General features: G+C 42.8%; 1 protein-coding gene across 1 annotated transcript in view; it reads right to left on the bottom strand.

The window, feature by feature from the left end:
• Positions 1-221: 221 nt before the first annotated feature.
• The window catches only part of SESN3 (sestrin 3), a 38,906-nt gene continuing 11,169 nt past the window's right edge, over positions 222-27,958 (bottom strand). Inside the window, exons 2-10 of the mRNA XM_026052940.1 lie at positions 15,614-15,679; positions 12,715-12,912; positions 11,767-11,949; positions 11,141-11,377; positions 9,435-9,582; positions 6,630-6,745; positions 4,047-4,237; positions 3,477-3,621; positions 222-2,748 (exon numbers count right to left, since the gene is read on the bottom strand). Of these exons, the coding sequence (XP_025908725.1) occupies positions 2,662-2,748; positions 3,477-3,621; positions 4,047-4,237; positions 6,630-6,745; positions 9,435-9,582; positions 11,141-11,377; positions 11,767-11,949; positions 12,715-12,909 (1,302 nt within the window). The 5' untranslated portion in view covers positions 12,910-12,912; positions 15,614-15,679 and the 3' untranslated portion in view covers positions 222-2,661. The remainder of the gene's footprint in view (positions 2,749-3,476; positions 3,622-4,046; positions 4,238-6,629; positions 6,746-9,434; positions 9,583-11,140; positions 11,378-11,766; positions 11,950-12,714; positions 12,913-15,613; positions 15,680-27,958) is intronic.

The raw sequence follows: 27,958 nt of genomic DNA, 5'->3' as shown, positions 1-27,958 counted from the left end.
ATAAAGTGTTACATCATAAATGCAATGCTTTGAAAGGAAAAAGAAAAAAAGCCACCTGGAAAGCATTTTCAGAAATTTCAAGTTTACATTGTATATTAAAAAAAAAAAAAAGAAAAAGATATAGCAAACTACTTGTAACATGACATTTCCTATGATGGAATGTCTTGCAGGCCATACTCGCCTCAGTATGGCGTATTAAAGAAATTACTGAATTACTACAAGGTTTATGAAGCAATCCATTTATGGTTTCCATATTTCAGATCTACTCATGTACTTTGCTCAGAAGGCATTTGAGCTGGCGAGTTTATTTCRTAAGGAAAGAAGTAAAGGCACTCATGTTTCCAAACATAAACGTCAACCTACTCTACGAGTCTTTGCATTTCTGAAGGGAAACTAAGTGGTCATATTAGTCACCTAAATGTGACTAATGTCACCTAAAAAGGTGAAATGTAGTTTCACCTCCTTTCCAAAGACTGACTGTGCTTCTTGAGAACTATGTGACTTTGCAGAATAAAGGGATTTAAAGTAGCACTGTACAGTCCCCCTCACGTAAATAAAACTACCGCATTSGAAGTTCTTGCAGCAGAACCACTTTATGCACAGAAATGATTAGATGTGGCCACTACAGTCACCATAGGGAGGGAACGAAGGACTGTGAGAACCTGGAGAGCTCATCTAAGCTCATACATACCAGCATCTCAACACTTTGGAGAAATCTTATACAGCTACCTGCGAAGACGCAGGAATCTAATGTTTTATGCAAAGCTCTCTCTAGAAGAGGTTCTGATGCTGCCTGCTGGGTAGTTTTCTAAATGGCTAATGTTAAACTTGGCAAAAAGTTACCACTTTTTCCTCAAAAGCTTCTCATGCACAGAGTCTGCAGTCTGAAAGTGCAGAGAAAGTCTACAATCATTTAGTTTCCCAATCTGCAACAGACAAAGTGAAAAAGCCCACATGCGAAGTCACAGCAAGGTATCAGGAAAAGTAAAGAAGAGAGAAAAACAATTTTAGTAGCATACTGGTCCATGATTTTGTCAATGAAGACTGTTAAAATATGGCTGATAATATCGTTTCTTAAAAAAAGCTATTCTGCAATTGTCAATGGAAAAACCCAAAACAACCTGCTTCATCTTCTACAATTCAACAAAACATTAAATCTATCGTGCTAGTTTTGAATGTTTGTGACAGAAAGAACCGTCACCCTCCTCGAAGCAAAATGAAAAGCCCAAAGCAACAGACAAAAGTTTAAGCAGTGACAACTTGCATTCTATTGGGTAAGTTTAAGCATCTCTTTAGGCACTTCACTGGTTCATTAAATGCAATACAAAATAAAGCTATAAATATCAACATTTTGTGCTCTTGTGAATTTATCAGAAGCAACAGAAAACAGCACAAAACTGTGACATTTTTGGCAGCTTATTTCCTCCCTTCCCCAATATTATCTGTTGTTCAAGAATGATTTATTTTGGGGGTGCTTTGGCATCTCAGTATCAGGTTGTCTTAAGCCACAAAAGATAAAACCCAAACTGCTAGGCCTTAGACAATAAAGAAACTTGGTTTCAAAATTTCTTTATGGCTATCTCAGAAGGACACTTTAGCAGTGACATGACAGGGAAAAAAAGCTTGCTTCCTTTTAAATATTGCACTTTTCATTTGTTCACTCACACTAATGCATAGAAACTTTTTAAACTTTGAATATTACAATTTCATGCTATGAAAAAGTTATGGGAAATAGATTTCTATACACCCAATATGAAAGAACAGATATGCTAGCCTTCCTTTGCTTTCCTTAGTTATAACATTGAGAAAGAAGAGAGTGCAAAAAACCCCACAACCCTATTTTTGGTCAGTCTGAGTAYTATCTTTACAGGTGCCAACTAAACAAACTGCAACATGTGATGAGCATGGATGTTGGAAGGACAACTGAGGGTGACTGTCAGTAAAACAAGATTCTGCATGATTGAAAACACAGTAGGTTTAGCTGAAATGGTAAATGGTGAAGCCTCTTCCCTTGGGAAGAGACCAGATAGAGCAGACGAGTTTTGTACTTCAGTAGCATGCCGTAGAATTTATCATGATTCATTTCACATTAAAGTGTGGTCAACGCTTGCATCCACATTTCACATCACCTTCAATTGCTGTAGTAAGACAGTGACTGGCAAGCAGCCTCCAGGAGACACAGATGAATCCAGTGGGCAGTTCCATTTAACACAGCACATGCATCTCTATCAGAGTTATGACTCAGTGGAAAGTTTTCAGAACATTCAAGAACAGATCTTCTGCTGGATTCCGTTAATCTGAAAAAATGATTGCTTGGAAAATAAGTCTCTAAGCACTTTATTCCAGTGCTTAAAGGACAAAGCGCTAGAATTGAGTATAACAAAAATAGTTTTAGGATTCTGACCATTGTGCAGAAATCCAACCGGAACCAATGTGGAGTAGTGCTCCGCAGTGTCATGTTTTGTTATCATTAGTAATGTTAAGCATCAAGAAAATAAAACACGTCATTGCACATTACAGCCGTCGGGAAGCACGGCTAAACTTTGACACTAGAGAATTGAATAACCTGATGCTACATCACAAACAACTTCTGGCGTGTATCTATTTCAAAAGGTCTTTACATACTCAGGAAAAATTCCTCTACTCCCTCCCGGGGCTGCCTCAGGTCAGGTGGCGAGTTATGGCACGAAGGGCGTACAGAAGTTCCGCTTGCATCCGAGCTTCCATCAGAAGGAGATTTACGTGAACCTGTGGAAAAATTATACCAGCCATTTAGTTCGCCTTTGAATCCATCCTCATTTATTCATTTACGCTCCTTTTTAACTGCTTTTAGTGCTTTTAGAATATCTAGTATTAGAAAATATTCAAGGGCGCCRGATAGCCTCCTTTAACCTCCACTTTAAACCAATTTTCATCTGAGAAGCTCTAATTAAGCCACTTTATATCCTAATGGTACGAATTCTTCATGAACGGCATTTTTGTTTCGTTTGCTGCCACCTACTACCACCCTACTGCACAGCAGAAGGAACAGTTCATCTGTCAGATATGCTAGAARGCAAACAAGCACTGGGCTCTTGTCAGCAGGTGTGAGAAGATATTTGCAGATACACTGACATTGTTTATTGATGAAGAGACGCCAGGAGGACTACGTATGTGAAATAGGGGCTGTGTATACGAAATAAGCTCTTTTCTGTCCCCAAATCAGAAGCGTTGCCATGCTGACCATTTCTGCATTCCCAAGTTTCAACACTTTGCTCTTACAGATGTCCAAGTTTATGAAGAAGCCATTCAAAATAAAGYGAAGGACCGACAACATTTCCAGTCTACTAGGAAGCATTTTTGTAAAACGGACATTTGACGCTCACTGAATTCATCTATTTTTTTCTGGTTAAAACAACTAGTTTCACAGACACAAACACTTTCACAAGTGTATTTTTCGTTTTCCAAACACGCTGGTGTCCATATAAGGCACCTACCTTCTCCGAGTGCTTGAACTGACGCCAGTAACTGTCGTACATGCGCTTGGTGGTTCTCTCGGGGTAGCAGGTCACTGTCTTTATGTAAACCTTCAGGCTGCGTTCAAGTAACTGATTAACTTCTCCATAGTCATAGTCATCATACCTGAAGAAGAGAGGCAATCACTCTGCTGGATATAGGTCTCCAAAAGCATTGTCTTTGGCAGCATATTAAGTTCTGGCATTACTMTGCTAGAACATAACTGCATAGCGGAGGTTCTATGTTCTATAGAACATAGGTTCTATATGTTCTAGCATATATATGCTAGAACAGAACTTGCTAATGGAGGTAACAGGCTGACTTCTGGAAAGAYGTTTCTGTACCAACTTCCATCCTGACTCCTATCCATTTTTCTCACTGTGATCAAAAGCTGTATGGATAATATTCCAGCAAAACCACTRTAACCTGTGCACTGAGCTACCACCCCCACTTTAGCACCTGGATTCCAAGGTAATGCTCTTCACGTGGTTTTCTGTCTGTGTTTGCACACTTTAAAACACACTCCTTAGCCAGCGTGTTTTGTTCCATACCTGATTCCGTACATACAGTGGACATAGTTAAATAAAGCTCTTCTTAGCATAGTTGTATCAACATCTTCATGTGTTGCCATAGTGTTATACGTGAGGTTATAGACCATCCGAAACTTCTCATCCAGGAGATGCCCAATGTCAGAATAAAGCCTGTTTACAAGGGAAAAGCCATGATTTTCCCAAGTATAGTCCTRCAGAAACACAGAGAGAGAAATATAGAGGTTAAGTCTCTATTTGGTCCTATACACAACTTAATTGTTTCTGCTGTTAGTTAAGATTTTTATTATCTTCAAAAATTTGTATTTTGAATCTTCCATCTGTATCACAAGCTCCACTGTGCCGGGCTTCCTGGCGATCCATGCCACATTGCTGCACCCTACTTGTAGGTTGGATGCCTTTAGCCTACAAGATACACGAGGGAAAAAAAACATCAGCCCTGCTCTTGAGGAGTTGAGTCGCTGCTGTCTGCTGTGCTGCGGCGGGAGCAGGGAGCTCTGCACTTCACCCACATCCACAGCAAGGCTGCAGCCAAAGCCACGTCCCCCTCACAGCCCAGGGCACCGGCTCCCCTTACGGCTGGGGCTGCCCCTTTTCTAACCTGCAGCCAGGCCAGGGCCCTTGCAGAGTCACTCGGAGCACATCTGTCTATTCGGTGGCCCCCTGATGGAGACAGAGGGGAGGGAAGGCAGGACAACATCCAGCAGTTGCCTAAAGCAAAGCGTTCAGTGATATCTGCAGTGCCCTGTATTGGGCCTCTAGTCTCTGAACAGCCCTATGACCTGTGAGACATCTCCCAAAGTTACCAGCCCTGTTCAGGTGCCCGGGACCACTGAGGGTTTCACATAAGGCCCTGGACACCGATGTCCAGCCAACTAAATTGAGCTGCTTGTGCTGAAGCCTCAAGGGATTTCTAACATGTGGATCTTCTTGTGCAACCTGCAGAGCGCAGACATGACCTAGGTCAGAGCAAAARGACAATTTCGCATCCCCAGAACATAGATAGCAAAGCAGCCAGGAGCCAAGCTGCAGCACCAAGTGCGTGGCAGGTTCTTTGGGCCTGTATCCCCTTATTGTTTTTAACGTGGCACCTTCATCTGAAACATCCTTGCCCGGTCTGTGTCATGGTTCTCCAACACAGCTGGCCAGGAATTGGTTGGACATTTTTTTGTTTGGTTCGAATAGAAAAAATACTAATTAGGACTCTTTTGGGTATCARCCTCTGAAAACCAGAAGCCCCAGGAGGGAAGCAACACTGTTGACTAAAAGCAGTTGCTCCATACTAACCGCAGAAAAGAAACAAAATGCCATTTGTTGAATGCATTTTTCTRTTACTGAACTTAAACACACAGAGATAAAGATGTTTTAGACAGACCAAGACTGGATATATTAGAGGGTTTGGGGATGCTACTGCAATTGGAATAGCATTAAAAGAGCATTTGGGAGGCTGCAGGTATATACATCTAACTACCCAAGAGAAGGACATAGTAATAAAGTTAAATTTTCAGGATGACTCCTCTGTAAGCAGSTCAGAAGCTGCCCTCTGTATTTAAGAGCAGAGACTTTTCAGTCACGGTTTCAGYTTCAGCAGAGCTTTTTTCCATAGGAGCCTGTTGATCCTAAGTAGTTAAGCAGTGTGTTTGATTTACAGGCACTAACTTTGCCTTATTCTTTTGGCAATGCCCACCTACTTTAATGCTCATATAAAGACTGCACAATAAATCACCCAGATCAGCAAAGTCTGCTCTATAGCTAAATACATTTCCTGAAAGTGATCGTGGGTTCTGTATTTTTCAGTCTTAGATAAATCTTCTGACTAGGGAGTTTTCCTGCACCACCTCTTTACTCTCTTCCTGGTGCAAGATTTCTTCCATTGCCTGCCATTTATTCCTACACTGCTGATTAATCTGTTCTACACCTCAGAATAGGACCACCTACAACCTTACCCTTACTATTCATGTTATGAAGAGTGTGACCATGGTTTATATTGAACAATGTACAGATGAAAGGGCAATTCTTTGAACAYACTAAATATATWAATACAAATACACACACACAYATGTATTTTCTCATGGAGMCAAACAGTAATCCTATTTAAATTGTCGTTTTCTTTTCAGACATTCACAGCTCAGTGATTTGGTGCACACACGAAAAGAACACTCACCAAATGATTCTCACAAACATATATATACATACGTGTATATATTATTGATAACCACTGGGCAGAGAATACTTTGAACATTTCAGAAATTAAATGTTCCTCCAGTTGAATTTGGAGAAAAGAAAGGAGAAGAAACTCTTCCTTCCTTACCTTTCACTTGTATTCCACATTTACTGTTACACTTTATAGTTTTACCACCAATTCCTTTAATATTTGAAGACCGAAAGCTAAATATATCCCCGTCTGTCTACAGCAACGGAGGACTCACCTCTCATGAACCTGTAGAAGCCTGCAAATTATTTAGTCTACCATGGCAAGAAAACGTACACGTGACAAACATGTTCCACTGCAATTACTTTGCACCATTTGCCCAGTAAGAAAATGTGTATTACTCTGTGAGTGAGTGTATTTGAAAGAAAAGCTACCTGAGCTCTGAAGGTTGGCAGATGCTCCTCTCCTCGCCTTGCAAAGTCTTTGTACCCAAACCCAGGATCTTCGATGTAGCGGGACACATCTGTAGAAACTATTTCATCATCAAATGCTGCGGAAAAAACAGCAAAGGGCTTGTCAGCACTAATACTGCCACACTCTACTGAAGGTCTAGAGAGTGATTTTAAGATTTTTGCAAAGGAAGAGAAGGAAAGGAATTAAAGAAGGAAAAAATTCACTTCATCTGTATTCCACTTAACCCACCTGCCTGTATGGGATTCATCACCACCGCGTCGGTGAAACGAAAGCCTAAAGCAGGTATTTGGGAATGGGGAGACATGGGCTGGGCTACTGCCTGGAGATAAACCTTCCTCTCTGTTGGCTTCAGCTGGATATCTTCAGCTGGGCCAGATGGGTGCCAGTAGGAGGCCATTATGAGGAACAGCACCRCAGCACTGCTATGCTGAGCACGCAGTGGGGCAGGAAGATGCACCAGGCCCTCTACAACCCACAACASAAGCAGCTAGACAGCGGGGCGACACTCCGCCTGCGAGTGCCCACTGGCGAGTGCCTGAGAGCAAAGCGCCGCGGGGCCGCGAGGCCGCAGCTCCAGYAGCCAGGCACGTCCCGAGAGCCCCAGCCCGCGTCACGAGGCAGGCGCAGGTCCCCTAGCAGGAATCAACCTTGTCCTCCTGAACAAACAGGCCGCTTGTTTGTGCAGCCACCTCTGCAGGGGCTGCGGCGGCAGAGCTGACTGCATCCGCCCCTCGTGTGACTGCCCGGCTCGCTCACAGAGCCGGGGCCATCTGGCCCCTCTAACACCTTAAAAAGTCAGTTCATCTAAGAATTGCAGAAGTGCTTTATCTCCTCTCTGCCTCATTAACCAATCAAAACATAACTGTGTAGGAAGAAGCATCTGCTACAGGTAATCCTCAGCAAAGAACAAAAARCCTACAGGCACAGAGAATCACAGGATGGTTGAGGTTGGAAGRGRCCTCTAGAGATCATCCAGTCCAACCCCCTGCTCCAGCAGGGACACCCAGAGCACGGGGCACAGGGTGGCAGCCAGGCGGGTTTGGAAGATCTCCAGAGAAGGAGACTCCACAACCTCCCTGGGCAGCCTGTTCCAGGGCTCTGGCACCCTCACAGGAAAGAAGTTCTTCCTCACATGCAGAAGGAACTGCCTGTGTTTCAACTTGCACCCATTACCCCTTGTCCTGTCGCTGGCCACCAATGAGAAGAGCTTGGCCCCCTTCCTCCCTACATTCACCTTTTAGGTGCTTATACATATTAATCATATTCCCTCTCAGCCTTCTCTTCTCCGGGCTGAACAGGCTCAGCTCCCTCACTCTCCTCGCAGGAGAGATGTTCCAGTCCCTTAACCATCTTGGTTGCCCTCTGCTGGACGCTCTCTGGAAGCTCCACATCCCTCTTGTCCCGGGGAGCCCAGAACTGCACCCAATACTCCCCGAGCGGCCTCACCAGAGCTGAGTAGAGGGGCAGGATCCCCTCCCTTGGCCTGCTGGCAACACTCCTCCTGAGGAGGGTGGAGGGCACAGGAAGGAAAGGCAGGGAGCTAAACAAATCTACCAGCAGCCTCTTCAAGAAATCCTTCTGTCCCAAGCAACACCTCATCCTAACAAGCTCCGAGTCATAGAAGTCCTAGTTTAATAATGAGGTTGTAGACTCAATTTGACAACTGTAGAGGCTGCCAGTTTGTCTACGCTATCCCAAGATTGTCTGACCATAGGAAAACTGAACGAGAATGGATGATGCCCACTTCTAAAAAATACATTAGTGATGATTTTGGATATATTTTACACAGAATCACAGAATGGTTAAGGCTGGAAAGGACTTCTAGAGATCATCTACCCCCACCCTATTTCCTTTCAGAGATTTCGAGTGTTCTTAGAGAGCCACAAAATCCCTCTAATGATTCACTCTTCCCCTCTTTTGGGTTCAGTGCACAGAAATTTAAAACACCTTCAACTCACAAAGAAGTCGTTTGGGAAAACGTTGCACATTTTATGGGTCACTTTATAAAAAGATATGAGCCACCATTTCCAGGTAGGCTCTACTACGTGGAGCTGGTTGGATGTTCTCACTGTCCTAATCATATTGTTTCTTCTAATACATTCTTTGTAAGGAAAGAAAAATCCAAATCCTGTTTTTCATATAAAACAGATTTCATCGTATGGTTTGTTAGAGATGAAGGTCTTTACAAGAMATGAAAAATAAAGGAAAAGAGGCTACCAGCTCTTAATTTTGAACAATACTTAAAAATAAAATGAATGCTAAGAAATCTCTRTAATAATTCAGTAACAGAAACAGCATAGCTGAACGATCAGTGAAAAACACTTAGATTGAGATCTCCTTTCCAGAGAGAGGAAGTAATTAAAACAGTAAAAAAWTGGGTCTTGCTGAAATAGTGTAGAGTTATTTATCATTATCTGAAGGCTACCAAAGTGTGATGTATAAAACTCCTATGTATTGTAGAACCTACAATTGTGAAATAYCAATTGTGAAGTGAGTATTTACACAAAGGAAACAATCTGAATTTAACTCAACTTCAAGAAGCCTAGGGCTTCTGTTTTCCCCAAATAAAAAAGCTAAATTTCAAGTAGCAACAAGGGTGACAACAGCTGCTAATCAATAAATCTTAAAAAGATGAAGCAGTCACAATCTTACTAAAGCAAGAGTCAGAATACAGAAACTGCCAGAGAGTCATATTCATTGAACTGAACTCGAGCGTTCAGGGCTTACAAAGAGCAGACAGATCAGAACTGGAAAAGCACAAATACCTCCACTAATTACTAGCAGACTCTCCTTCTTCTCGTTTTCGAAGCGAGTTGCCATCTCTTCCTGAGAGGCTTCTTCATCCTCTTTATCTTCTTGTAGCCTCTTCATCCTCTCCATTAAGGCCTCCAGCTCACTTAAAGAGTCCGCAATCTGCAAAGACACCATGACATTCTGGAAAATTAGCAGATAGACAACAAGTGTCATCTTCAGATTTCATGCTCTGCAGGAAATGCTCTCAAAGAAACGGTGAAACACAAGAATCCAAGGCAGAATGATTTTTGCACATGAGGCAGACAAGCAGTTTTCAGAAAGTCAGAAGRAGGGAGTGGGTAAGTGTTGCTCTAAACCTATCGTTTTACTGCAGTAAGGTTAATAGTAAAAGTGGTGATGTTTGAACATGGAAACCACAGTCACTTATAATACATATCCTACCACAGAGATGGCTGAGGAAATGCACTCTGTGTGGTCTGTGTGCAACAAAAAATTCCAACTTTTAACATGATACCTTTCTTCAATCAAATGGTAATGCAAAATATATTACTGTAATGATGAACTGCAATCCTGCAATACATAACCTGATGCAGCAAATCAATGTTCTTTTTGTTAAGGTTTTCTAGGTTTCTATTCTGAAAATAACCTTCATATAGGTCTTTTTCTTCCTTTTGTACCTCTTTGATAGAATATATCAAAACATATCAAAGTCTGGCATTCTGCAAACTACCTTGATCATTCAGATTTTTGGTAAGATAAATTGCTTGGTGTTTCTTTTCTTTTTTTTTCTAATTCTGACCATCTGCCCATAGCTAAAAATGTTTTATATCATGTTATTCACTGTTTAACAAGCAGCATGCAGCTAGAAGCAGCCCTTAGCTGCATAATAAGAAATACTGCATAATAAGAAATACTGGCGATTGCAGCTTGCAAGCCTTCCAACACAGAAACCGCAGATGCAATAGCTGACTGATCGCACGCTCATCCTGTAAGCTCAGTGCTCATCTTGAAAATCTATCCAGCAACTAAAATCCTTTTAGACCCTTGTCCAGGGTCTAAAATCCTTGTCTTCCATCCAAGGAGATAAACTACTGATTGCTGAATTAGCCTCAATTCAAAGATTCTTTTTCAAAGAATTATAAAGCCACTTTCCTTTCTAGAGAAAGAAACTAGTAATCAAATTTCTCTTTTAGTTGATTCAAGATCAGAAACCAGTGTGAAGAATAAAACCTTTTTATTTCAGTCATTTTCACCCCATTTGCAAGGAAGTGCTTCAAGATGAACTTGCTTTGAGATCACAGGCCTTGTCAAAGTCGAAAGGTGTGTTATGACCTTTGCTTTGTTCCCTTCCCCTTTCTCTTTCCATGTTATGAAAACTTTCATAAAATGCTGCAGCTAGTGATATACTATCTGAACAAACTCCAATTTTTGGCTTTCAATTGGAAGCGAAGTTTTTGCCTTGTTCAGTGGCTTATGAGATTAACTATTAAAATCATCTTATTCTGACTACATTTCTCTGCCTCAGTGTGGTTGGGAAACAGATTACAAYGGAAACTGCTACAGCAAACATAACAGTTATCAGACCCAGACGTTCCAGTAAAGTAGACAAAAAAAAAAACAAATTTAAAACTACACTGAAATTTAAACAGGAAAGAATGGAAGAAAGCTTTCTAATGCAAAACAGAGGCAAGCAAATGAATCTTCTTGCAACACTAACCCCAAAGTTGCTACTTGTGAGGGATGCATTTTCTATGTTGTTGTCATTGGCAAGATCACAGACACAGAAGTTGTTGACTGCTATAAGTCTGACTCCATTCGATGTATCTGGATCTCTCTCTGGATTAATGCCACTACCAAACACAAAACTTGCCAGGGCGTGATAATGTGCCAACAGGACAACAGCGTGCACGAGTTCAGGGAGGGACCAATTATTTTCCCCAGTCTTGACAAGTTTCTGAAATGAGAATAAAAAAAAGTGTAAATATAAATTGCTTTTGTCCCCTACATTTGTGTAYGACTATACATGTTTTAGAAAGGCATCAATTCTTTTTTTTCTACTACCTCCATATTTCACTTGCACACAAATTCTCAAAAAGAGAAACTTAATATATTACTTTCCTACTAGAGTTATTCTAGTCAATGCTATTCCTAAGAAAATAAACCTTGTTGGCTTTGTCATATTGAYGACTTTCTTGGGTTATTCAGTTACTCCAAGACTTCCTTGAATTCTTAAACTCARGATAACGAGTTTATCTTGAGTTTAAGAATGCCTAACCACACACTGGCATAGTTACTAGCAGTTCTTATTAGAGGCCATTTCCTGCAATCACATTTACCAGGTACCTGAATGTGCTCTTTTGTGACTAGCCAGGGTCGGTGTGCAAGGAGCTTGTTGATCTCATTGAGATTTTTCAGTCGTTGTGGAATGTACTCTAAACCGTTCAGCCATTCGGCAATTCCTCCCGTCTTCAAAAACTCATCAACATGCATATTTATTAGGTAGGAACACTGATGCCTGGCAGCAGCCTGAAATAATTAAACAAAGAAGCAGAAGTGCAGCGGATTAGGTATAATCTGATTTCACTGCAGGTGAAAAACAGGATATATTCACAACATGAAAATATCATTTAGTTGCAAGGAACTGGATTTTTTTTTTTTGAGAAACATTTTTTGGTGAAGCCAGTAAAGAGCATTGAAGTTTGTTTACTTTGAATCAACCAAATCTAATTTAGRTTGCAAGGGATCTCTGCAGTTCTTCTGCTCCAACCCACTACAGGGTAATCTTCATCCAGGTTKCTTACAGCTTTGCCTGGCTAAGATCTTCATCCCTGGAGATCCCACAACCTCTGCTGGGCCCAGTTCCAGTGTTTGACCATCCTCCTGGTGAGCACTGTTTCTCTTGTGTCTATCTGAAACCTGTCACTTGAGTCTGTTGCCTCTCATCCTCTTGCTGTGCTCTGGTGGTTACAATCCCAGAACTGAAGAGCCACAGCTTTAAGTGCTGTCTGCAAAACCTCACTCCCATGGGCATGTGAGAAGGGTCTCACTGTGGGATACCAACAAAAAACCGGTCTGCTTTGCCAACTGTCTCTTCTCCATGAAAACCTCATGACTAGATATCCTTTATTCAGATGAAAATCAACTTTAAAAAATATTCATGCATATACAGTCATTACCTAAAATGTCACACTAGTTCTTCCTTTCTGAATTTTCCCATTTTTCCTTTACATATATATATATAAGTAAGCCTTGATGACAGAAAAAGAAAGTGTGTAGGTTGTTGGTACACACCATGATAGCAATGTAGTGCCTATAGGGCAATGGAAGGGGCCCGTCCATGCGCAACATATAGAACTGGCTGCGGAGGAAGGACTCCAGGTACTGAGTGTGGATACTCATGACCTGGGTGATGTTGTCCAGGCGACCAGATGTCGAGTATTCCTCCACAAGAAGATTCGTACGTTCGTCCAGACCGTTGGCTTGCATAACCTTAGAAATAAGACAGAGAAATTGAACTGAGAGAGGCTTCCTCCAGCTTTAGCTGGATAGCAGCATACTGCCATAGGAAAGGTTGGCTCTTGTACAAACTTGCAGCCAATTCTGTAGATACGCACGCATATATTAAAATCTACGTGCATGCATGTGTGCAAATATTCACATATAAGTGCATCTTGTATACTGAGAACTGATAAACACTATACACTTGTTATTTTAATACAGTGCTATGAAAACCAAGAGGGTAAAATCTCAGCCACTTGAAGTATGGAGATCTGGAAGGAAACAGAAGTTAAATGGAAAGTCACATCTTTATGGAGGGCCRTCTGTATAGACACACACAGTACCTGAGCACTCAGCCCTACCACAGACTTCAAAATTAATGGAGAGGCACCGGGTTATGTAACCAAATTACAGAAACAGCCTGGCAATCTACCACTTTTGTGTCTGTATAATTGAAGAGGAGATCAAATGCTAATTTGTCCATAACATTCGGGTATTATTTAGAACAGGAATTTAATGCTTTCTTTAAACAAGAGCTGTTCTTTAATTATTCCAGCCAAGCTGGACTTTGGACACAAGATGAAATGCTGCAGTAAAAGAGGAGCTCTTCGACTGCAAGCCTTGACATACTATTAATGCTATTACTCAGTGTTTATCAGCAAGAACAGCCATTTGAAACACATTCATCATTAAAGTTACAAGCAAAGACTAGAATACACAGTAGTTATTCTCAAACTATACAGTATTAGACCAGCTAGGTTATTATTGAAAGCACTATGAAATGGGAACCCATTTCAGTTAGTTTAGTGCACATGAGGGTAGAAAGTACTTGAAACTACCAAGATAACTATTCTCTTGTTGAATTTGATTCTATTTAAAGCAGGTTATCCTTCTTCCTGATGGGCTGATGAACAGACTGCCTCAAATATTTTTGAATCAAGTTTTATATAGGAGTTCATATTATACTGCATTTTCGTTTCTCCCTGCAGTATTTTCCCCTTTTACTTGTGAAAAGAAAGRGAAGAAGCAGAACTATCCAGCTAAGGAGCTCCATAATTTTTACATGTACAGCTCTTCCCTACAACAGCTTTTCTGCATTTTAGACCAAAAAGAGGCCTCCTCAGTCATCATTAAGTATACCTTTACCACCAGAAGTCTATCTATCCACTCCACTCTAAGTAATACCCCTTATTCTGCAGCAAGTGCCTCTTGCAGGTATTTCTTACTGAATCTACATTTCAGTCCTGCTACAAACTCCAGTTTGTCAGGAGCTTTCCTTTTAACTCAGTACAAGTGATGGAAAAGAAATTACGCTGACAAGTTGAAATATAATCCTGCAGAGCTGCATTGTTGCTATGTTAGGCATAGCAATATGTAGCCCTACTCCTTCTGATATTTCTCCACCTATATTACTGCTCTCTCCAGGTTGTATAGGTAGCTCCTCCTGAGTTATTACCATCCATGGATTCACAAACACGCTGTCTCAATTCTCCTGGTAAAGACTTATGACACCTTAATAACAACCTAATTGTCAAGGTTCCCATTACTCTGTCCATATCAAAATCTTTTCATTATCAAAACAGAGTAGGCTTTGATAAGAGCAATGTTCTGTAATTAACTTACCAAGATTTGCGAGACATTAAATGTGTTACTAATTTACAATTACATCTATCAACTGTATTATTTAACAGCCAGGGAACAGGGGGGAAAGACCAGCCACTTGTGTAACAAACAGTCTTTATCACTCACTCTTGATATGAACCTTTTATCGATGAACCTCAACCCCAGGTAGAGGCTCCATCTTTCTCCAGGGCTACTCCTGGCTCAGGACTACTCGGTGCTTCCCTTCCATTCCCTTCACAAAAAAAGTCATTAGGAATTTTGGCATCTCAGGTCCCTATTTCATATTGGGGAAATCCCCTTCACAAGTGGGACTGTCTGGGAGTCATGCCCCCTGCTTCCCAAGTCTAGGAGACTCATTTTTAAACTGTGTCCCTTTGCTTATATTTTCTTGTTTGTAGGTTTTTAATTGCTCTGCTTTTAGGCTCAAACCCTCCCTGTGTAGGAAAAGAGATTGAGAGAACAGCTGGGCACGTTCTTCAGTGCAGGAACTGCCCGGCTTTAGCAACTACTCAAAAGCAGAACAGGAAAGGACCTGTTTTTATATTTGCCACTGAAATAACTCATCAGTAAATGATCCTCCTTGGGGATTAGTATCCTGGGAAAAAAAAAATGACACTACTGGAAAGCTGTAGCAAGCTGCAAATCAAGGTTTCAATCGAACATTAAATCATACACAAAGCTCTTGAGTTTGAAGTCACACTGCACCTTTCAACCATAAATTGGCTTAGGAGCCACAGCTGTGACCTATGAAGCTCGCCGGATTTCTAGGTTCTCTCAAGCTGAAGGTCAGTCACCGCTCTGAGAGTTATGTACTGAAAATGCTGTAACAGAGCAAGGCCTCCCCCCAGGCCCCACGTGAAGGGCAATAGCCCCTCAAACGGGGCYCATGCAGCGTTCACATTCACGGGTGTCCCAGGGATGGGGACAGGGCAGAGCGAGTCAAATAGTCCCACGGAAGGGAGGCCGGATCTCCAGCCCTGCTCCCGATGATCCCTCCCTGTGGCTCACGCTGGCTCAGGCAGGGCCGGAGCCGCCCGCATCCCCCCGCTACCCTTCGCCCCACACTTACTTCGTTCTCTGGGATAAAGGCACTTGGTCCTCTTGTTAACGGTGGAGAGACTTGCACTCTCTTCTCCTGCAAGAGAGGCACGCAGTTCCATCAGCRCCGGGAATAACACATTAATTTGCTTTATCTTACCGGGTTGGAGGCTAAGGGCCTCGGCTCAGCTCTCTCCCCAGGGCCACGCGGGTGCTGGAGAGCTCCCGGAGCAGGGGGGCGACCAGAGGGCCGCCCGCGCTCCCGCCCTGGCTCCGAGCAGCGGCTTTGGCTCGAGCAGGACAGAACGCAAGAACAGAGGGAAGGGCTCTGACCACCACCAGGCTTTACAGAGCGGCCCGAAGAACGGCGATCCACAACTTGGCACAGCCTTAAAATTAGCAGTCGGATGGACTGAACAGAAGTACTGACAGCAAGGTGGAAAAAAGGGAAAAAAAAAAAAAAAAAAGAGAAACATCTCTCAGGGTATGTGCAGAGGCCACACTTGGGAAATGAAATTAAGCAGCAGTTTCTTCCGCATCAGAATCTAATTAGATTCTAAGTGTTTGGAAGATTAGAAGCACTTTGTGTGCCAAATATTTGCATGAAAAGCACCCTGGCTCCCCCAAAACAGCAAGAATCAGCTAAAGAACCTGCCTGGGAAAAACAACAGAAAGACTAAGCGGGGCAGCTGCCAAATGCAGAAAAGAACAGAACAGGGGACACAGACTTTGGGCGCCAACGAGAGCTAAAGAAGAGATGGGGCTTGAAAGGAGGGAAAAAATCAACTTCCCTTTGATGATCATTCATATGTTTAGTAGACAATAAGCAGGTGGCAGTAACCAAGGCTTTTGGATTTATTAGGAAAACAAAGAGATTGAGCTAAGAGTCTAGAGGTCTTAATAGAGTTGGCACCAATGGGAAGAGGGTGGAAAGGGGCCTTGAGGGGTTGTCCCAAGCGCAAGCTTGGCACTTTGTGCCACTCTGCTCTTAAAGACCTCTGAGTCTTTAGTTCAGGACTAACTCCTCCCATCATTAGAAAGTTTTTCCTAATGTCTAACTGAAGTTTCCCCTGGTACAATTTGTCTCGATTCTTTTCCTCKTTGCGGTTATATTTCATGTTTCTGGAAACTCTGGCTGCTCATTTTCCCAAGTCACTAATTACAATGCGGTGTTAATGACTTTTAATAAGTTATCCATCAGTAACTGTATCACATTTGCATACCAAATATTTCATGCCCCTAACATAAAATCTAAGCTTTTCCGTACCAATGACCCTTAAATATCTCAATAATTCTACCGGAGTGGCTTAAGTTTTCTGGCCACATATATAAACAACAGCACAGTCTGCCACAGATTTCCACACAGCAAAATAAGACACTAGAAACCTAACAACTGTCCTTACTTGTCTAAGAAATATCCCATCCTTTCAAAAATAAGTGTATGAGAAAACATGCAAAAGTCAGCATAGATTGTTCAGGAAAGATACTCCAAAACAAGCTCTCCCTTGACAATTAAATTTGTTGCTTTGGAATAATTAGCTGCTACAAGATGAAGAACGCACTCACGCATGTGCTCCTCACTTTCTGAAATAATCTGAACCATTGTGTGAAATCAAGTAGTCAGGAGATGACTTACTGTAACAAGTGCCTACTTTCACAGGCCTACAATACATCAAATTCTTCTTATGAATCAACTGTTTGCAACCTAAGGTAATTAAAAAAGATGTATGCAGGCTGGGTATATGCATATGCAACCTCTTTTTCATATAGCTGCACAAGGCACAGGAAGATCTCTCTTGTTTAAAGCACTTCTTTTTGCTAGCAGTAAGTCATTTTTGTCAACATTTAAAAAGCTTTTTCCAAGATTTCTATTAATGCTGTATGCTATGCGCTTTTTGAAGGCTATGCTAATATTAGATTTTAAAAGCCTTCATTCCACGTTGAATAATCTGGAGGAAACAGCTTGTGCGAGAGAGACACTTGGAGAGCTGAACATCTTTAGCCTTTGGCTCAAGCTCAGGTCTAAAATAGAGCTGAACCACTGATTTTGCCGTTCTGCTGTCTGACCTGTATCCTGCTTTTTTAGGCTCTGCAAGGGGGTCATCTGGGCCAGCCCTGGCCCAAAATCTGCAAGCGCTCGATACAGCAGGGCCTTGGTTGCCCGTTCTCCCCATTCAACTTGACTGTTCTCCTCTGAAACCTGGACARGCTCCTGCTGGGGAGGAACAGGGCGCTCAGGGACCCGGGATGGAAGGATCTCCAGCTCATCCATGTGAACACTAACTAAGTAAAGGAGAGAGTCCAGCATGAAAAATGAAATGAGTTAAATATATATTCACAAAGGACAAACCCAGCTCCTTTTGGGTTATAACAAAAGAAGTGTGGAGAAAAAAAAAAAGAAAGAAAATCCAAGCTAACGTGTCTAACCACAGTATGCTTTTAAGAAGCTTTTTTTTAAAAAAAAATGTTTTTGTATACACACATACAAATATACACATATTTATATATGTATATACATACACACATATAAATATAAATTGTACACTCTGCCCTCCCATCAGCATAGATTATTCTCTCTTTAAGTCAAAGTGTGTATTTCAGTAAAAYTGTTTAAAACAAGCCTGTGACAAGAACAGGAGCAAACACAACCTCATTATACGAGTTCCCAGGCTACTATTAATAAAAACATGGGAAGTTTACAAGCATTAAGTAAAGTTGGCTTTCTTAGGCTTTAGATAACAGCCAGTGCTCCTGGGCACCCATTATCAGAATGGGTAGTGATTTAAATCACTAGCACTTGGCAGTGATTTAGGATCTACCCAGGAACTTGGATATGAAAAAATCCATATGGGAGTTGGAGAGAAAGCAACATTTGACCTATATGATCCTTTGTAACATGAATTCTTCTCGCAAAGCTTATTGTTTCCCGGGAAAGCTGATTCAATTTCCTGTTCGACTCGTCTTTACAGGTTAGGCTCGCTCCTGCATACTAAGTTAACCGGGGTCCCCAAATATCTTATTTGGAATTGGATTCTTGTGCTAAGCGACTGAGCCACGAGAAAGGTTGCTGAGCAACCCCCACACCACACGCACATACACAGGCCACTTTCTGCCGCGTGTTCCTCCATAAACACATTGTCGTCCTATGAATAACTTATCTTAAAAGATTGGCAACCAGCTCCATTTACATGAAAATTAGAGTYTTTTTTTTTTKGGGGGGGGGGGGGGGGKGGACGCTTCTTCGAAAGGAGATGGACAAAGAGGAGCTTCAAAGAGGCGCAGAGAAAATGGAGCCAGGGAAGGGCTGCCCGGAGAGGGGCCCACTTGGAGCCGGCCCCGTGTCCTGCAGCTGATCTTCCAACGGCATCGTGAGCCCCACAGCGCGAATTTAATCRTGACAAACCAGAAGATCCTTGGCCCTTGGAGCACACCGCACATCTCCACTCCCACCGAGCCCTGCCGAAGGCCCCAAGTTTTATTCTCAGCCATGGTAGCGACCCTCACGCCAAGGGGCGGGCGGGCGGCGCCAACCAGGGTGGGAAAGGCAGCGGGCCCAGGCCAGGGACGTCGCCTGCGCCTTGCGAGGACTCCCGGAGCCTCCCCTCCGAAGCCCTGGGCGCAGGGAAACAGAGCCGCCTTCCTTCCCTTCAGCACGTGAGTCACTCTGCTCCGGGGCTTCAGAAGGACGGGGTATTTTTAGCCAGCGCAGCAGAAAGGAGGCAAGTTGTGCGCGAGGCAGCGGAGGACGGGGCTGCGACGGGAGCGGCCGGCGGGGCAGGGCGGCGATGGCGGAGCCGCCGAGGGGCAGCGCGGCCCCGGCGCCTCAGCGCAGCCCCCATAGCGCAGCCCCCCGCGGCGCCRGCGCCGGCCCAGCAAACAGCACCCGAACACGCACACATCCTGCGGGCATCCCCAAATCCGCCCCTCCTGAGCAGAGCAGCCGCCTTGTGAAGATGCTGTTTAACACGAATGAGGTTTTTAGGGAAAAAGTACCAATGTGTATCTTATTTATTACCTGTACTATCTCCCCAATCCCTCCCAGCCACACACTGCAGTAACGTGGCCCTGACAGGTTTATTTTTACCTCCAAGCCACACTAGTGCTGAGGATGTATTTCTCCATCTTAGGGTCTCCTCTGGCATCGAGGTAATCATCACTTATTAAAACCCAAATCATTAAAAGCTCCGATTTCCAAGGGCCAGCCTGCTGTTCCAGGGCCCGGCCGCCTGATCCTCGTCCAGACGCAGCTTCCAGGGGATACTCTGGTTTATGACTCTGTTTTTCTGCAGCTTTACGATACTTCTTCCTCAGACAGTCCTACCTTTGCCAAGGCCGTTCTGGGCTCGCGCTCTTTGCAAGAGCAAAGTCTTTATAGTATTCTAGCGTGCAGAAGGACAAAGATTAAATTACATCTCTATTAGTTCAGCAGACTCCATCTACTCCTCCACATCCACCATCTTTCAAGTATTTTATTACATTTACGGACTTTACTCCCAATTCTGTTTTCTTATTTTTTGCATTTTACTGGCACTTCGTGTACGTCATTTCTGTATATCTGCAAGTTCCCAGCATAGGGCCTTAGAGAAGTGCCTGGTTTGGGCTTATTTACCTATTCATGTTTTATTGTCTTCCCACCAGAAAAGCACTAAAAGCATATGTATTTTAATTCAATTTACTAAATTGCCTCTTAAGTCACTGCAYATTTCATAAAAATGTGCATATATACCCACAAGTCTTTGTGACTTAGCATACAGACAAACATTTTCATGATATATTAGACATTTACCCTTTAAAAATTTCCCTCAAGTACTCAATGCTGTGAATGTTCAGGTACTGTGTGTACTGCATTCAGTGTTGCTCAGTTATGCTCTTCTACCTCATACCCGGCATTAGCTTCCGATCGCTCCTTAAAAGAGAAATTTAACTAAAATAAAAAAAAAAAAAAAAAGTAGTAGTGAAGTGGTATTTTTTTGTAACCAAAGAATAAGGCTTTGCTGCTAATTTTGACAATTGACATTGTCCAGTCTTGTTTTTTCCTCTAAGTAGACCTTTAAAGAGGGACTAATATCCCTTCACTTTACTCAGTCCCAATACAAACTACATTTAGCTGACAATTTCCAAGGAATGCWACAATCCCAACTTCCAAATACCAAATCACGCTGCCTAAAAAGTAATAATTTACAGCACTAATAAAATCCTTCACCTTTTATCCAGGACTTGGTAAAGTTCAGCAAGGACAAAATTTGAAAAATAATGATTTTCTAGAAGATTCCAATGTTCAATTTTTTATTACTTACTACTTGGAGAAGCTTGTAATGTCCTCTTGCAATAGCATGATGCAGCCACAAACTTCATCTTTCTTGACAAAAGGACCTTTTTATCTTTTCTTACATTACAATCTACTAGTRATTTTGCCATCATCTATCATTTCTAAAGATCTTGGTTATTTGAATTCAGTGATCTCTGACACTATAATGCACATTAGTGTCCTAGGAGAATCAGATGACCTCAGCCTAGATGAAGACACCTCAAYGTCTATGTCTTCGTTTAAGCTGGGTGCCAAGACCCTTTTGCAGCAGAGTGAGCACGAGGCTCAGCAGCACCAATTTACGGACCCAGAGAGCACCCAGGGGGCACCAGCTGCTGCTCTAGGATGGAAGGAACTTCCCACCCGCTCTGCAGAACATCTGCTGCTCCCCTGGACATCTCATGTCACCATGCTGAGCTCTTAGCTCTTCCAGCTCTTCAGAGATCCAACGTGCCAAGTCCATCACATGGACTCACTGCTCTAGTCTAGGTCCCCACGTTTGGTTTCAAGTCGGACACACACAAACACTTTGTCTTCCGGTTCACGTGGCATCAGCAGGACTATCTGCTGCTTCTGCAGAATATCTGCCTCCAAATTGGCTCCTACTGCCCCCRTTTCTGCTTTGTAATTACCTTGCCAGTGTCCGTTCTTGCATCCTGAGGACTGCAAAAACCTCCACTCACCCGGACTGCAGTCAAATGCTCCAGTTTTCAGTAATTATACTGAACTGCCTGCTTATTTTACCCTCATGGAAAAGAGCAGAAAGCAAGACAAAATATCTTTTTTTTTCCTGCTATCTGAACACTAATTGTGTTATAACTTCTAGCATTAGTCAAATCCTTTCTTGGGATGAGAAGTGTTTTTGTTCTTTTCCTCTCCAATTTCTACATATACCAAGTTGTATATTAATTTATCTGTCCAGCTTCAAGCGAAGAACAATTCAGGAATGTGACAGGAGTTTATGACGCATTCAATTTATTTTAGGAGGAATTCTCAATACATTTCATAAACCTATTGAGGCTTAATATAAAATTTGAAGCTACCAAGAGCCCTACTAACTAAGAAAGAAAGACATTCCAAGCCCAACCTACTTGTCTTAACAATTGAGTATTACTAGGAGGAGCTAATGGAGAAAAAAAATGTAGATACAAAGCTGTGGAATTCTAAAACTTATTAGGAAATATTTGTTGATTTGTCATTTTTAAGAGAAGTGTTTATGGCATTCTATGAGAAAAAAAAAAGAGTGATTTCAGGATACATAGCCACRATTCACCTCAAATTAAGGTTTGTGCTGAAACTTCAAAAATATAAATAGACACTAAAAGCATGAACCTCAATGTCTTTCAAAACACATTCAAATAAGAAAAAGGCAGTATTAAAGCACAGCATTTTATTTTTTGACAGTGTATGAACTTCTCTTTGAGATGAACCTACTCCTATAAATAAACCTAAGACGTATCTCCAGAAGCAATAAAAGACATGTTCAGAGCAAACAATGTCAAAATGCTAGAGGTCACAGAGTAGAAGCCCTGGCATACACTCATTTGTTAATGGTACTTCATGTGATTTAGCAATGTTTTCTTCCTCTTAACAGGCTCCAAAAATGCAAACTAAGCGATAAGATGAAAATTATCAGAGGAAGTCCAAGTGCAGGACTGTTTTTATGGAGCAGCATTTCAAAACAGTGAAAAGAGCCACTTGCAACGTTAAGAAACTGGCATCTTTGTGCTTCTGATGAAGTGGTGCAGGGAGCTGGGAAGACAGCCAGGGAAGCACAATCAGGGTGGAAGGTTTGTTTTGGTAACGGGTTACCGGGTTTTTGGATTTCACACAATAAAAGGAAGCCTATCCCACATTCCCATCCCTCTACCCGTTACAAAAAACACAGTCCACACTAACTACAAACCAAAGAGCAGCAAATTGCACCTAGCCCGTGCTGGATGGCCAGGTAGCAGAGCCCACCAGGAGCTCCTCACTCTCTGAAAGATTCCCAATACATTCAACCTGAGGCAGAACAGCTCAGAAGTGAGCACGCTGTTGCTAGCAGATTAGCCTATCTTCTTTTCACATAAATAAAACCTCTGTCTACATCCACTTTCAGTCATGCTTGGGTTGCACCACTCTCTGTCCTGGAGGTAATTTCCAAGTTATTTACAGCTAGTAACCAACGTTCAACTGCAGCTGGAAGCAAGCAGGCAAAGACTGCAAGACAAACACCACAGTGATGGCTTTACTCAAAGCATTTCCTCATTTAAGAAGTCAACTGTATTCTACTTCTTTTTTTTTTTTTTTTTTTTTTGGTCAAAATAAACCTGAACATGTCAATAAAACAGAGGGCTACAACTTTATCTTCACGTAACTGAAGTAGAGAATAGTCCTAACCGAAAAAGTAAGGCTCAGATGTCTCACAGACAGATAGAAAAATCTTCATGTCAAGATGTACTCGACTAAAACACGCCAAGAGCCAAGCCAAAATATCAATACTTAACATATGGAAAGGATGAGACACATAACCACAGCCACTTCTTCTATTTTCTTGTTGCTACAGATTCACTTCCATGTCATTTGAGCCCAATCTCAAAATATCAGCTCTTACCCATGCCCTAGTCATTATCGGATATACCGAGGGTTTTTAAATTCACTTATCAGATGCAGACATACGAAGCACATACCCAAATAAAAGTCAGTTGCTGCACACTGTGCACAGCTTAGAAGGAAGGCTCAAGTCTAACTTAGGATGAGRTCCACTTGTGCTCCAGAAAGGCTCCTTCTTCCTCTGCAGACTCCACAGGAATCTAAGGGAATCAGGTCAGGAGCAAGGATCTAAGCTAGGCGAGATGTGAACCAGTCGGTAGGCTGCCCAAAAAACAGCCCCTGGACAGAGGATGACCTAGTGTTTGTGAAGATGGGTTTAAATCCAAAGATCAGAGCAGAAGAACATTTCCTGCATTTCAACAGCACCAAATATCAAGGGCGAAAGTCACAGAGGGAAACTTCAGTGTTTTCAACTCGGACTTGTTCCCTCTGGCCTGTCCCCACCTTCAGATTTAGTCCGAATTTGGCATACGGAGCTTGAGTTTCTAGCTTGGAGAAGGCAGCTTGAAGCCACTCACTTGGCAGAGCCACACGAGTTGACCTGCCCCAGCAGCAAGGACACATCCAAGGACACATCCCTCAACCTGCCCGCGAGCAGCCGCTCCAAGGACGCCCCGCTCCGCCAGCCGCATCCCGGCCTCGGAGCCGCCTGTGCAGCACGGGCAGTGTCAGCTCCTGCCGAGGGAGAACGTGCGGATTTGCTCGGCCCACCCCTGCACAAAGTCAGCCCCAGCAGGGAGAGCAAGCCCTGAGCACGCAGATAAAACACAAGTGCTCCGAGAGGCTTCACTTAACACCTAGGTTAACCACTGAGAGCTGAGGCTCTTCACCACGCAGTGACTCAACAGTTAAACACTTCAGCTTATTCACACATTCAACAGGAACACTGCCAATCAGTGAGACATAACTGGTCGAGATATATATATATATATATATATATATATACACACACACACACACATATATATGTCTCTGAAAGAAATGCCCCTAGGGTAATGCTAATCCATCATGCATCTCTGGCAGAACTGCTTCCTGAGACTGCTCAGCTGAATTTTTAATAGAAGCGCTGCTTGGAAGTACATGCCTCGTAAGCAAGCAAATCTGAACGGTATCATCCATATCGTAAACACATAATGGCATCGTAACACTGTGAAGAAAGGTGCTGATGTTTCTTTTTTTTTTTTTTAAAAAAAAAAAGTATTTCAGATATGCTCAATGTTCAAAATGTATTAATATACGAGCAGTAAAAAGCAAAATGCTCCAACAATATATTTTRAAGAAAATCTTTAACAGACTTCATTGCAATTCACATGGGACCATGTGTGAGTGTTATGCTATTCCAGCAGAAATMATTGCATTCCAGGATCTCCAGCTAGGTGCACTTAGCTGTAAGTTACTATGAAAGCAGACAGAGTGCTCAAACCCAGACTGGCATCAAGGCTGCACTGACTCACCTCTCCTCCTTGGCACTGCCATCACGTTCATTAAAATGGAGCAGCAAGATRTAAGTCAGGCACAACGTGACTTTAAACATTTAGATCTTCCCAAAGACAAAACTGTCAAGGTTTAGTCTTCACAGCTGCAGCTCTTCCAGATGTATTTTACAATAGCTTTAAGTAAGTCCCTGGCCAGCAGCACTAAGTCCAGCCTCATCTGCACAAGCTGCTTGGTTGAGAAGGTGGATGGGTGTTAATTCAGTCACAACTGARTTTTCACTGGACATGATGAAGCAAGACAGCTTAGACACAGTAATATAATAAACAGATAGAACAATCATACCAGGTCATTTCTTTGCAATTTAATAAAAAGAAAAAAAATAAAAATAGCAATCTCCTCCTCCAATTAGCGTCTCAACCCCGATGCAGTTGCAGGGGAGGAAGCTGGGCAATGACCTCTCTGCACCCCACAAAACTGTCTCTTATGCAAGCAGTTAAAAYGAGGAAGGAGACCACTAGACCTCTAGAGATCATCTAGTCCAAGCCCCCTGCTCCAGCAGGGACACGGGGCACAGGGTGGCAGCCAGGAAAGTTGGGAAGATCTCCAGAGAAGGAGACACAAGGTGAGAGGACAGACAAACCATTCAAAACTGTAGCTATGGCAGCTACACCACGTTGCCCTCCATTCCAGTCATCCCTAACTGCTTTTCCCCAAATAATTCACTATAAAAGAGTCACCACAGTCACTGTCAAGCTGCAGCTCTTGCTTCTTCTAGCAGTTCTCTTCAATGCAGCAAGTAATGGACTCAGCTGTTTCCTGCATTCAGCCAACTCATGAGAAACATCTAACCATGATGCTCAAGCAGAAGGGTTAACTCCTGCTAGAACAGTTTGCTGAGTATGAAATGGGGCAAATTTCCCTTCAAACAAGGAAAAAAGGTAAAATTCCCAGAGCCCATACTCAGGAAGTAAATTCATCCTGCGCCCCAGGCTACATTCCCTCTTAGAGAGTCTTTCTAGTGTTTTCAGCTTGATAAAAACTACTAGTGAACAAACAAATGCTGCCCCAGCATACAGTGCTGCAGGAAAAGACAAAAAGAAAAAAAGGAGAAGACGCTTCCAAGCATCCTCCATTTACTAGGTACTATATAAAACGGAGTTCTATTCTGAGAAATAGGAAAAATCATGCAGATGGCAGAATCATGCTTTTTTCCACAGATTTTATGTACTAAACGATCATACCAGTTATTTTAGATACACGTGCAAGAACTATCTTAGGAGTCACAGAASGAACTTGCCAAAATTCAGAAAGACAAAAGAAGCCCATCCAGGGAAGAGGGTGGTGTGTTCGGAGCAGGACTGGAGCCCCGGCAGCCCCTGACACACGGGCACTGAGCAGTGAAGCCCCTTGTGCCTTCGAGAGCAGTTCTGAACTGCTGAGCTTGCGCCACAAGCCTGTCAGGGCACTTTSATGGGTTCCTCCTGGCTGTCACATTGGGCTGTTGCCACCTCCAGCGATCATATTAGGACTGCCTAGCAGGTGCCAAGCTCAAATGCAGGTTGTAAATCTCGGCTGAACACGCAACTAAGCTCAGAAATCCTCATCRTAAGAGGCCATGGATGCCTGAAGTTTGTGTGTGCTCAAAGCACTTCATTCTCTCTGATGGAGAAGAAATGCAGTGTGCAGTTATTGCACACGGAGGGAGCACCTCCAATGCAGGAAGCCCTCAAGCTGCAGATGCCCAGAGACTCAAAGATGGCTCAGAAGTCTCATGAGAAACTCGCCCTGTTGTGTATCCCCTTCTCTGGGCACCTTCTCCTGGCCATGTCAGACACAGGGCCCTGGGCTTAACTCTCTCCCCCCTACAGCTGCTCTAAAGCTCCTGCATTAGCTCTATCAATAACTCAAATTGGATTCAGGTCTATTACATATTGTACAGGGGCCATTAAACAAATGAAAGTTACTGTCCTCTATGAGGGTGCCAGAGCCCTGGMACAGGCTGYSCAGGGAGGTTGTGGAGTCTCCTTCTCTGGAGATCTTCCAAACCCACCTGGCTGCCACCCTGTGCCCTGTGCTCTGAGTGTCTCTGATGGAGCAGGGGGTTGGACTAGATCATCTCTAGAGGTCCCTTCCAACCTCAACCATTTTGTGATTTTCTAATATAGATGCGAATTGACATCACTCCAAATCAGGGAGCTATTTCAGTTAAATGGGACTGTTGTAAAAGCAGCCATTGCACGAATCCAGTCTGAAAATGCAGCCCACAGCAGACCCAGCTTGTTAGCTACCTGTGAGAGCACTTTATTGCGCTTCTACTCAACACGGATGTCAGCAGCTCATTTACTTCATCATCTTCAGTACTGCTGTACCTACATTACACTTCAGCTGTTCCTATGAAGTAAATGCCGTTTTTTCTCTTTTCTGAACGTTGTTCATCAGGATTTAGCCCAGAAAGAAAGGGGGGAAAAACAAACAAGAAAAAAAAACCTCTGCAGTTAATACATATAGATAGACATAGATATGTACAGTCCCCACTGACCTGAGGGATGGATGATGGTTATTTAGATTACACTATCTCATAATGAAGGTCTTCAGCTAAGCTGTTCACATCACAACTCAGTCTGAGGTCTGAAACTCCACTGAGTGCCTTAACACCCCGCTTAGTCAATATTAACATGAGCCACAGAAAWCTTACACGTTAATTCATTGAAAAGCTTTTCAAGAAAATGAGAAGCCTTTTTCAGCACAGGTTCCCAAAGCCACCCACCTGCTGCAAATGCCCTAATGATAGGGGCAGTCGGCAGGTTCTTCCTATTAAGGAAAAAAGAAAAAAGCTTGCATCTTAACCTAGGTCTTATCCATGCGAGTCATTATCAAGATACAATCCCCCAAATACACTGACTGACTTCATTTGGCTGAGGAGGTAAAAGTAAAAACCCTTAGGGAGAAGAGAAGAGAAGAGAAGAGAAGAGAAGAGAAGAGAAGAGAAGAGAAGAGAAGAGAAGAGAAGAGAAGAGAAGAGAAGAGAAGAGAAGA

Source organism: Nothoprocta perdicaria, unplaced genomic scaffold (assembly GCF_003342845.1).
Source record: "Nothoprocta perdicaria isolate Ctin4 unplaced genomic scaffold, notPer1 scaffold_94, whole genome shotgun sequence".
NCBI classification, from domain to species: Eukaryota; Metazoa; Chordata; class Aves; order Tinamiformes; family Tinamidae; genus Nothoprocta; species Nothoprocta perdicaria.
Note: the sequence above shows the minus strand (reverse complement) of the source record. Positions and strands in the feature narration are given on the sequence as shown.